Raw genomic sequence first — 12,831 nt, 5'->3', positions numbered from 1 at the left:
CAGCAATGACAGGTGCAAACTAGTGTTTTGAAGAATGGCTAACTTTCCTAATCCTCTTGGGTGTCTGGAAAACACAGTATTTTCACAAGACATAAGAGCAACCTGAGGTACAGTGAGGGAAAAGAGTATTTGATCCCCTGCTGATTTTGCCCACTGACAAAGAAATGATCCATCTATACTTTTAATTTTTTATTTGAACAGTGAGAGACAGAATAACAACAAAAAAATCCAGAAAAACGCATGTCAAATGCTATAATGTTATAAATTGATATGCATTTTAATGAGGGAAATAAGTATTTGATCCCCTCTCAGTCAGAAAGATTTCTGGCTCCCAGATGTATTTTATACAGGTAACGAGCTGAGATTAGGAGCACACTCTTAAAGGGAGTGCTCCTAATCTCAGTTTGTTACCTGTATAAAAGACCTGTCCACAGAAGATTCCAAACTCTCCAGCATGGCCAAGGCCAAAGAACTCTCCAAGGATGTCAGGGACAAGATTGTAGACCTACACAAGGCTAGAATGGGCTACAAGACCATCGCCAAGCAGCTTGGTGAGAAGGTGACAACAGTTGGTGCGATTATTCGCAAATGGAAGAAACACAAAAGAACTGTCAATCTCCCCCTGCCTGGGGTTCCATGCAAGATCTCACCTCGTGGAGTTGCAATGATCATGAGAACGGTGAGGAATCAGCCCAGAACTACACGGGAGGATCTTGTCAATGATCTCAAGGCAGCTGGGACCATAGTCACCAAGAAAATAATTAGTAACACACTACGCCGTGAAGGACTGAAATCCTGCAGCGCCCGCAAGGTCCCCCTGCTCAAGAAAGCACATATACATGCCCGTCTGAAGTTTGCCAATGAACATCTGAATGATTCAGAGGACAACTGGGTGAAAGTGTTGTGGTCAGATGAGACCAAAATGGAGCTCTTTGGCATCAACTCAACTCGCCGTGTTTGGAGGAAGAGGAATGCTGCCTATGACCCCAAGAACACCATCCCCACCTTCAAACATTATGCTTTGGGGCTGTTTTTCTGCTAAGGGGACAGGACATCTTCACCACATCAAAGGGACGATGGACGGGGCCATGTATCGTCATATCTTGGGTGAGAACCTCCTTCCCTCAGCCAGGGCATTGAAAAGGACCCAAAACACACGACCAAGGCAACAAAGGAGTTGCTCAAGAAGAAGCACATTAAGGTCCTTGAGTGGCCTAGCCATTCTCCAGACCTTAATCCCATAGAAAATCTGTGGAGGGAGCTGAAGGTTTGAGTTGCCAAACGTCAGCCTCGAAACCTTAATGACTTGGAGAAGATCTGCAAAGAGGAGTGGGACAAAATCCCTCCTGAGATGTGTGCAAACCTGGTGGCCAACTACAAGAAACGTCTGACCTCTGTGATTGCCAACATGGGTTTTCACCAAGTACTAAGTCAGAGTTTTTTTTTTTTTTAAGGCTGAAGTCATGTAACTGTTGGAATTCTCTGTTCAGTGTCAAAGAATTCCCTGTAATTAATTAGTTTGGTAACAGACTGTATAGTACTTTTGATCTTCAGCCGTAGTGCTGTTCATGTAAGACACGCAGGAAACACTGTTATGAAATGGAAATAATTTGTTGGACAAATGGAGCATTGCAACTTTTATGCTGGACTCTTGGGATACTGCTTCCTATTGAGTGACAGGTATTATGTCATTCATTTGTTGGTCTTATAACAGGTTTTATAACAGTTTCATTGCAAAAGAAATTCACCTGGCTGGCTCGGTCTGTCAGCTTGTGGTGAAAGGAACCCATTTACTATACATGGCTCTAGCTCAGGGATGGACAACTTTGATGGGGGTGGAGGACACAGCAAATCGGACTCATCATGAGGGGCTGCGTACCCACATCCATACCCACACATGCAGTCAGAGTCGGCCCTAGCCTTTTGGGGGCCCGTGTTAACTAATTTCATGCAATTCTACTCATTTTGTCATGAGGTGGAGAGATAAATTCGCAATTTTACAGCTAATTTCCTGCAATTCTTCACTTTTTGCCAAAGGGTAGAGACAAATGTTTCCCTTTTTTAACATGATATCTGATGATCAATGGTGGCCCCCAGGTCGATCATTCGACCATGATTTAGATAGCTGGTCGCTAGACTAACATTCCAATAAAAATAATGTTAGCTGACATGGGCTAATTGAGTGACTGTCATTGACTGACATAACAAGATAAACTGCTGATGCACAACCAAATTTCCAAATGGCACCTTGTGTATTCTACCATTGATCTGCAGGCTAACAAAAAAAAGTGGTCCGCGGTCCATCAGTTGCCCATCCCTGCTTTAGCTGATGCATATACAGACCACAGCGAACTTACCGGATACATTATGTACAAAATGAGCAATCAACAAACAACTCAACGCAATGCCATTTCCCCATGCTACAAATCACGATGAACGATGAATCAACAGAGCATGCCTCATCGCAGACGGATCCACTGTTGATAAAGCCAAATTGAAAGTGAGCAAAATAGTGCTGTGGCCTAGACTGAGAGAGAGTCTGGCATTCCATTAATGCAAGTGCAGGCTTTACTGAGTTATGAAGCGTGGAGAAAAAGCTTCATTAATGGAACTTGACATTCAGACAGAGTCATTTGGAGTCCCAAGTAGAAATAGAAGGGTTAGGAATGTGACAGGTGACGGATGCTCTCAGGCAGTTAGGCGGGCACACGTTTTATAGTCACCTAGTCAACCCCATCCAGAGAAAAGATGCCACGTGATCACGTCCATATTGCCCGAGGGAATGGGCCTCTGTTGACCAGCATCATTTATTAGGTGGACGTGTTTAGCCTCTGAGGCTTGAACTTTTGATGACAGTTTTCTTATGAAAAATGTTTGATGTTTCCTTTGTTGTTATTGGTTTTGGTTTTGGGTGAGTGAGGGAGTGTACACTTTCTGAGATGTCACACAAACACCTGCCAGGATGTTGTGTGAGTCAGTGTGGCTGTCACATCACCCAACTCCTCCAGTCTGTGGTTAATTGTTTCTAGCGACAGAAGTGCATTTGAATATTCGCAGGACAAGTTTGACTTACAGTAATTTCCCCCGGGTTCCCACGACAACGTCTGAACGTTGTCACATTGTCTGCTCATTGTTCGGTTCTCTACCGTATGGGGCTGACAGATAAACGAGTAACATCCTCGCTTGGTTGACAGCGCGGCCCTTTCTTCATATGCTGCATCGCCTCACAGTCACAAAGCCAATGCCCAGAGGTGAGGCTTTACCTGTTCCACTCTGCCCCAGTCGCTGTAGTCCCATCACTCACTGGGAGTGGGGCCGTGTGGCCTCTTAGCTTAAACATCTTCATAAGCATCATAAGCTTATGGTATGAGAAAGTACGGTGGAAAATATGCAGACAGAAGGCCATACATTCTGTAGACACATTTAGGATTTTATTGGAGAATAGGGAGATTCTTCTGTCACAACATCCTTCATAAGGCCGAGGATTTTAAGTCGATTCTTTTCAAGTTACCCATCGAAAAACATTAGCCTATACCTGCGTTGTTTTCAGATAAATGCATGAGGAAAAATCCACCTGAATCCCCTAGAGAATTATGAATGCCAGAGACCAATCATAATCTGATATCAATGGACCAGTAAGAACCGTACAGATGAACCATACACCATTCGATCACTATTAATAAGGCACTGCTCATATCTAATGCCTTACATATTTCAGCCACATATTCCATATACTAGAATAACATTAAGAAAAAACTAGCATTGCTATATTGAGGCTTGTATTATTGGTTCTACTGTAGTCTGTGAGATGCCTGTGGGAGGAAAGCATGGAGATTCCTCCTTATGTACTGAACAAAAATATAAATGCAACATGCAACAATTTCAAAGATTGTACAGAGTTACAGTTCATATAAGGAAATCAGTCAATTGAAATAAATTAATTAGGCCCTAATCTATGGATTTCACATGACTGGGAATACAGATGTGCATCTGTTGGTCACAGATACCTTTAAAAGGAAGGTAGGGATGTGGATCAGAAAACCAGTCAGTATCTAGTGTGACCACCATTTGCCTCATGCAGCGCAACACATCTCCTTCTCATAGAGTTGATCAGCCTGTTGATTGTGGCTTGTAGAATGTTGTCCTTCTCCTTTTCAATGACTGTGCGAAGTTGGTGGATATTGGCGGGAACTGGAACACGCTGTTGTACACGTCGCTCCAGAGCTTATGCCTGCCCATACCATAACCCTACTGCCACCATGAGGTACTCTGTTCACAACCTTGATGTCAGCAAACCGCTCACCTACACAACGCCATACACGTACTCTGCGATTGTCAGGCCGGTTGGACGTACTGACAAATTCTCTAAAAGACGTTGGACGCAGTTTATGGTAGAGAAATAAACATTTGATTCTCTGGCAACAGCTTTGGTGGACATTCCTGCAGTCAGAATGCCAATTGAACGCTCCCCTCAAAATTTGAGACGTAAAACTGCACATTTTAGAGTGGCCTTTTATTGTCCCCAGCACAAGGTGCACATGTGTAATGATCATGCTGTTTAATCAGCTTCTTGCTATTCCACACCTGTCATGTTGATAGACTATCTTGGCAATGGAGAAATGCTCACTAACAGGGATGTAAACAAATTTGTGCACAACATTTGAGAGAAATACATTTTCCAAATGTGCGTTTGGAAAATGTCTGGGATCTTTTGCTTCAGCTCATGAAACATGGGACCTACATTTTAAACGTTGCGTTTATATTTTTGTTTAGTGTAGTTTATTCTGCATTATTTCATCATCATTCTACTGTATGGTAGAGCTCCTCGGAGACAGCTCCTGTGAATAATGTCAACCCTATGAGATTATTAGGCTTAGATTTGCCACTGGGGTAGGAGGGCTGGTGTGGAGCTCCACTGGCTAATCACATGTATTATTGTCAGAGGGACCACTGGCTAATCACATGTATTATTGTCAGAGGGACCACTGGCTAATCACATGTATTATTGTCAGAGGGACCACTGGCTAATCACATGTATTATTGTCAGAGGGACCACTGGCTGATCACATGTATTATTGTCAGAGGGACCACTGGCTGATCACATGTATTATTGTCAGAGGGACCACTGGCTAATCACATGTATTATTGTCAGAGGGACCACTGGCTAATCACATGTATTATTGTCAGAGGGACCACTGGCTAATCACATGTATTATTGTCAGAGGGACCACTGGCTAATCACATGTATTATTGTCAGAGGGACCACTGGCTGATCACATGTATTATTGTCAGAGGGAGTTTGGAGTAGTTGCGTAAATTGAATAAAGTGCGCCTGTTATCACCCATCTCTGCTCTCCTGCACCTGACTTACCTTCAACATCGTGACAGCTGGCCCATGCTGACTTCAATGCTTCCCACAGTTGTGTCAAGTTGGCTGGATGTCCTTTGAGTGGTGGACCATCCTTTATACACACGGGAAACTGTCGACAGCAGCGTTGCAGTTCTTGGTACGATCAAATAGATGTGTCTGGCACCTACTACCATACCCCGTTCAAAGGCACTTCAATCTTTTGTCTTGCATTCACCCATTCAATTGTCTTAAGGCTTAAAAGTCCTTCTTTAACCTGTCTCCTCCCCATCATCTTCTCTGATTTAAGTGGAATTAACAAGGCGTCATAGATTGACCATTTGAATCCAGTTGAAAGCTATGTCATGGAAAGGTCAGGTGTTCCTAATGGTTTGTACACTGAGTGTATAGGAATAAGTGAGTATGTGTGTGTATATACAGTACCAGTCAAAAGTTTGGACACACCTACTCATTTTTTTTATTGAACCTTTATTTAACTAGGCAAGTCAGTTAAGAACAAATTCTTATTTACAGTGACGGCCTACTCCTGCCAAACGCGGACGAAGCTGGGCCAAGTGTGCGCTGCCCTATGGGACTCCCTATTTTCAACATTGTAGAATAATAGTGAAGACATCAAAACTATGAAATAGCGCATACGGAATCGTGTAGTAACCAAAAAAAAGTGTTAAACAAATCCAGAATAGATTTTATATTTGATATTCTTCAAAGTTGCCACCCTTTGTCTTGATGACACGTTAGTGAGTTCCCACGTATGCTGAGCACTTGTTGGCTGTTTTTTCTTCACTCTGCGCAACAACTCATCCCAACCCATCTCAATTGGGAGGAGGTCTGTTGATTGTGGAGGTCAGGTCATCTGATGCGGCACTCCATCACTCTCCTTCTTGGTCAAATAGCCCTTACACAGCCTGGAGGTGTGTTGGGTCATTGTCCTGTTGAAAAACAAATGATAGTCCCACTAAGCGCAAACCAGATGTGATGGCGTATCGCTTCAGAATGCTGTGGTAGCCATATTGGTTAAGTGTGCCTTGAATTCTAAATAAATTACAGACAGTGTCACCAGCAAAGCACCCCACACCATCACACCTCCTCCTCCATGCTTCACGGTGGGAACCACACATGCGGAGATCATCCGTTCACCTACTCTGCGTCTCACAAAGACACAGAGATTGGAACCAAAAATAGCTAATTTAGACTCATCAGACAAAAGGACATATTTCTACCAGTCTAATGTCCATTGCTCATGTTTCTTGGCCCAAGCAAGTCTCTTCTTCTGGTGTCCTTTAGTAGTGGTTTCTTTGCAGCAATTCGACCATGAAGGCCTGATTCACGCAGTCTCTTCTGAACAGTTGATGTTGAGATGTGTCTGTTACTTGTGAAGCATTTATTTGTGAAGCATCTGTGAAGCATTTATTTGGGCTACATGAGAGCCAGTTTCATCATAGCGCTTGATGGTTTTTGTGACTGCACTTGAAGAAGAAACTTTCAAAGTTCTTGAAATTTTCCAGATTGACTGACCTTCATGTCTTAAAGTAATGATGGACTGTCGTTTCTCTTTGCTTATTTGAGCTGTTCTTGCCATAATATGGACTTGGTATTTTACCAAATAGGGCTATCTTCTGTATACCACCCCTATCTTGTCACAACACAACTGATTGGCTCAATCGCATTAAGAAGAAAATAAATTCCACAAATGAACTTTTAACAAGTCACACCTGTTACTTGAAATGCATTCCAGGTGACTACTGTCATCTAGGCAAAGGGTAGCTACTTTTTTGTTAACTACATGATTCCATGTGTTATTTCATAGTTTTGATGTCTTCACTATTATTCTACAAAAATTCCTGGAATGAGTAAGTGTGTCCAAACTTTTGACTGGTACTGTGCATACGTGTCACTTTTGTCACGTGTAGCTTTCACTAATAGATCACTTTAACCCTGCCATGTTCATACTGTAGATTAATGAGCTGACCTTTGAGGTTATCTGCCTAGTGGACATACGTTTGGAATCTGCTACTAGCCGATGCACACAACTACTTTGCCCTTTCATGTTTTTGGAGAGGAATGTTAGGCCCTTATCTTGAGGCGATGGTGACTTCTCTCCTCTGTGTTTGTAAATTGCACACATTATAAATCTGGATGCGGATGAGAGAGCGGTGCATGGATCTGCTTTGACATGGAGGAATGGGAACTCTTGGCTCCCTCTCCCTCGAGGCATTACCGCAGTCGCCTTAACCCTGACCCCGGCTTGGCCTTGACTGTTGACCCTGTGACCCATCAGATCCACAAGCGCCTGAGGTCCTCCACTAATAGCTATGTTCTAAAAGAATCTCTCTCTCCCTCTTTCAACCCTCTCCCTTTCTCCATTCTTACTATCCCCTCTGCTTTTCAGTGTCCTTCTCCTATCCGCCTGTCTGTATAGTGTCTACCACTCTCTCCACCCTCTTGCCTCCTATACCTCTCTTGGAAAAGTGGCATCCTATCATGGTGCAACGTTGAAAGTCACTGAGCTCTTCAGTAAGGCCATTCTACTGTCTGTCTATGGAGATCGCATGGCTGAGTGCTCGATTTTATACACATGTCAGGAACGGGTGTGGCTGAAATAACCGAATCCGCTAATTTGAAAGGGTGTCCAAATACTTTCTTATATATAGTGTATTCAGGAAAACTGGTTTGAATGTGAAGCCACCTGTTGTGACACCTACTCAGTGTAGTGCTATGTCATCTAGAGATGTCTTGTTCTACTCTCACTCCCCATCTTCCCACCGTCTATTCACCTGGCTATGTTTGCTGCCCTGCTATTAAAGGCACTCAGACAATGCTCTTTCATTCACTCCAAAATGGTGCCCTGCCCTTCAATTAAATGTTCAGGAAACAGGAGGTTATTTTATGAGGTTGACACACATAAAACACTTTTTTTTGTTTTACTTCCTTTACTAAGGTCTATTATGCTGAGATATTGATTGGTTTGGAAACAGAAATTCCAGGAAGGTATAGACTTGTAGGAAGTGATAGACCACTCTGTTTCTGTCAATGGCAAATTAAACAACTCTTAAAAAATGCAGTTCTACCCTAGATTGCATAACATGTTCCAGCCTGATAAGTATTTGTTCGACATCTGGGGGATAAGATGGTTATTGAATGATATATTCTATCTTTTCCAACCAACAGAGTAATGTACAGCATGTTTATCTTTTGCATGGATTTGAACCCAACCACACCTTTTTGATTGAAATATTGTTTAAGTGATGATCTCTACATTGATGTTATATACTGTATATCCTCTCTCCCCAGAGGTAGAGCAAAACATCCAGAAGATATCGGTCCTCTCAGCTCAGACGGAATTTGTGTGCCACTGCAGCTGTGTGCATTGAACGCTCGATGGGAAAAGTGGCACATACCACCTACAGCTAATTTACAATCTGAAATCAATCATTGTAATCCACCATAAAGGCTGATGGAATGCTGGATTACTTTTACAGTATTTTGCTTTTAAACAATAAACTGCTGCCCTATTCTAGTTGTCTGTGTCTTTGCTGGTCACCCAATTTCACAATTCTCACACACAACAATTGGCATAGGAGAAATATACTGTCAACAAAAAAAATCTTGATTCTGGGTATATTATTTCCTATAAGACTCTGAAAGTCTGACAGTTTTCTGAACTGTGAAAGTCAGAGTTTCTTTCCTGAACTTAAAATACATACAGTATTCAATGCAGATTTGTGCATATCCTGCAGAAACTTTATGAATCCACACAGAGAGAGAGTTCTGGCTCCAATGGCTTTCACTCACGCTATCTGAGTAGGTCGGATCAGGATAATATCCAGCACATTGCTGTCATCATGTCTGTTTATGGTCTAATGACAGGCCTCTCTACTTTAATAGATCGGCACAGATTGTGAGAGGAGGCATAATGAGATATGTTATTATGTGAAACGCTATGTAGCATAGAGTGTCTAAATAAAATGTCACCTAATCAAGGCCTATTTTCTCTTCATTGACTGGGTGTATTCATGAGCACTAGCATTATTTTTGCATGAATTATACACTAAATTGCCCTTCAGGGAATTTCGTGGGAGGATGTATTAAACTGAATAAACAAATGCTTTGGACCTAAGCTGCACTTCAAAGAATTACAAATGCTTTTTTGTTGTTTGATTCAGTTATTTATTGTTTGATTCAGTTTACCATTATTTGATAAGTTACTCTCTTCAGTGACCTTACTTTCCCCTTTACACTCAGTAGTGGTATGTTGTATATTCGTGTGTTTTATCTAGGCTATTGTTTGAATGCTTTGTCATTAGTATGTTGGTTTAAACATAATCTGGTCTGTGTATCTTTTTCCCTTACAGAGCAGTTCATGTGTAAGACCCCGGCCATAGCGGATATTGTGATCCTGGTGGACGGATCATGGAGTATCGGACGGATAAACTTCCGTCTGGTCCGCATGTTCCTGGAGAATCTGGTTAGCGCCTTCCATGTGGAGTTTGACAAGACACGGATAGGCGAGTCATTTTACTGGTTTCTTTATCATCATCAGTGACATTGTTTCCCTATCATTGTCATCATCATTACAATTATAAGCATGAGAAAGCAGCGTTGCTAAAGAGCTCATGATTAGATGATTAGCCTTTCTATCCCACCCACTCAAGTCACGGGTACTGTAGTTTCTGTGTCGTTGTGCTGCTGCGTTTCATCTGGGTAATAAATGATTAGATGCTCGTCAGTACAGTAACAGCGTGTGTTTGTGTGTTGAGAGAAGCTACCCTGAGTGTTGATTCCCTTTACACAGGTCTGGCTCAGTATAGTGGTGATCCCAGGATTGAGTGGCACCTGAACACTTTCACCACCAAAGAAGCAGTCATCGACGCTGTGAAGAACCTTCCTTACAAAGGAGGGAACACACTGACGGGTACTGGAAAGGAATCCTTTCTTCCTCTGTACTCTGTAATACTACTGAACTCCACATAATACACATTAGCCACCCGGCAACAAATTACGCTCATGATGTTATTCTACCACATTTTATTACATGTCCAGATAACCTGATTGACAATCCGTTTTCCATTACATTTTGACCATATCTTAGAGATTTAGCCAGGGAACCCAATAACCCAACAAAGACGCTAATACTGTATGTGACAGTCCTCAAGAACTCCTGTGTATGCAAGAGTTAGACAGTATACTGATCTTCTCCACTGTAGGTCTTGCATTGACGTACATCCTTGAGAACAGTTACAAACCCGAGTCTGGATCCAGGGCCGGCGTTCCCAAAATTGGAATCCTGATCACAGATGGGAAGTCTCAAGACGATGTCCAACCCCCGGCGCGGAGTCTGAGAGAGGCGGGAATAGAGCTGTTTGCCATTGGTATGAGACAAAGCCTCATCTTAGTTTTCTCTACATGCTCATATACTACTGTAGTTAAACAGATTGAATGCAGATGCAATTTTCTTGACGGATGGAGGGCATTCTTTCACCTTTTACATTTATACAGTATTTGGGAAATCTGGTTTGAATGTGAAGCCACCTGTTCTGACACCTGCCCAGTGTAGTGATATGTAATCTAGAGATGTCTCAATCTACTCATCTACAGTGCCTTGCGAAAGTATTCGGCCCCCTTGAACTTTGCGACCTTTTGCCACATTTCAGGCTTCAAACATAAAGATATAAAACTGTATTTTTTTGTGAAGAATTAACAACAAGTGGGACCCAATCATGAAGTGGAACGACATTTATTGGATATTTCAAACTTTCTTAACAAATCAAAAACTGACAAATTGGGCGTGCAAAATTATTCAGCCCCCTTAAGTTAATACTTTGTAGCGCCACCTTTTGCTGCGATTACAGCTGTAAGTCGCTTGGGGTATGTCTCTATCAGTTTTGCACATCGAGAGACTGACATTTTTTCCCATTCCTCCTTGCAAAACAGCTCGAGCTCAGTGAGGTTGGATGGAGAGCATTTGTGAACAGCAGTTTTCAGTTCTTTCCACAGATTCTCGATTGGATTCAGGTCTGGACTTTGACTTGGCCATTCTAACACCTGGATATGTTAATTTTTGAACCATTCCATTGTAGATTTTGCTTTATGTTTTGGATCATTGTCTTGTTGGAAGACAAATCTCCGTCCCAGTCTCAGGTCTTTTGCAGACTCCATCAGGTTCTTGCAGAATGGTCCTGTATTTGGCTCCATCCATCTTCCCATCAATTTTAACCATCTTCCCTGTCCCTGCTGAAGAATAGCAGGCCCAAACCATGATGCTGCCACCACCATGTTTGACAGTGGGGATGGTGTGTTCAGCTGTGTTGCTTTTACGCCAAACATAACGTTTTGCATTGTCGCCAAAAAGTTGAATTTTGGTTTCATCTGACCAGAGCACCTTCTTCCACATGTTTGGTGTGTCTCCCAGGTGGCTTGTGGCAAACTTTAAACGACACTTTTTATGGATATCTTTAAGAAATGGCTTTCTTCTTGCCACTCTTCCATAAAGGCCAGATTTGTGCAATATACGACTGATTGTTGTCCTATGGACAGAGTCTCCCACCTCAGCTGTAGATCTCTGCAGTTCATCCAGAGTGATCATGGGCCTCTTGGCTGCATCTCTGATCAGTCTTCTCCTTGTATGAGCTGAAAGTTTAGAGGGACGGCCAGGTCTTGGTAGATTTGCAGTGGTCTGATACTCCTTCCATTTCAATATTATCGCTTGCACAGTGCTCCTTGGGATGTTTAAAGCTTGGGAAATCTTTTTGTATCCAAATCCGGCTTTAAACTTCTTCACAACAGTATCTCGGACCTGCCTAGTGTGTTCCTTGTTCTTCATGTTGCTCTCTGCGCTTTTAACGGACCTCTGAGACTATCACAGTGCAGGTGCATTTATACGGAGACTTGATTACACACAGGTGGATTGTATTTATCATCATTAGTCATTTAGGTCAACATTGGATCATTCAGAGATCCTCACTGAACTTCTGGAGAGAGTTTGCTGCACTGAAAGTAAAGGGGCTGAAAAATTTTGCACGCCCAATTTTTCAGTTTTTGATTTGTTAAAAAAGTTTGAAATATCCAATAAAGGTCGTTCCACTTCATGATTGTGTCCCACTTGTTGTTGATTCTTCACAAAAAAATACAGTTTTATATCTTTATGTTTGAAGCCTGAAATGTGGCAAAAGGTCTCAAAGTTCAAGGGGGCCGAATACTTTCTCAAGGCACTGTATCTCTCTCAATTCAAAGGGCTTTATTGGCATGGGAAACATCTCTCTTTCTCTCCCTCTCTCTCTCACCCTCTATAAAGGTGTGAAGAACGCCGATGAGAAAGAGCTGAAGGCCATTGGCTCTCCTCCAGAGGAGACGCACGTCTACAACGTGGCTGACTTCAGCGTCATGAGCTCCATCGTGGAGGGTCTGACCAGGACCGTCTGCGACCGGGTCGAACAGCTTGACAAGGCCATCAAAGGTGAGCCAGA

The 12,831-nt window shown here is 42.5% G+C and overlaps 1 protein-coding gene across 4 annotated transcripts in view; it reads left to right on the top strand.

Moving 5' to 3' along the window:
* The window catches only part of col14a1b (collagen, type XIV, alpha 1b), a 92,281-nt gene that overhangs the window by 16,854 nt on the left and 62,596 nt on the right, over positions 1-12,831 (top strand). For 3 of the 4 annotated variants that reach the window (XM_021572040.3, XM_021572042.3, XM_090208676.1), the window contains exons 1-3: positions 10,070-10,280; positions 10,573-10,737; positions 12,660-12,821. In XM_021572040.3, coding sequence (XP_021427715.3) covers positions 10,085-10,280; positions 10,573-10,737; positions 12,660-12,821 — 523 coding nt within the window. In that variant the 5' untranslated portion in view covers positions 10,070-10,084. Of the gene's footprint in view, positions 1-9,720; positions 9,874-10,069; positions 10,281-10,572; positions 10,738-12,659; positions 12,822-12,831 lie in introns of those variants that run through there. The other variant, XM_021572039.3, reaches the window with a different exon arrangement.

This window comes from Oncorhynchus mykiss, chromosome 18 (assembly GCF_057628025.1).
Source record: "Oncorhynchus mykiss isolate SJ-2025 chromosome 18, ASM5762802v1, whole genome shotgun sequence".
NCBI lineage: Eukaryota > Metazoa > Chordata > Actinopteri > Salmoniformes > Salmonidae > Oncorhynchus > Oncorhynchus mykiss.
This window is presented reverse-complemented; position numbering and strand designations above follow the sequence as displayed.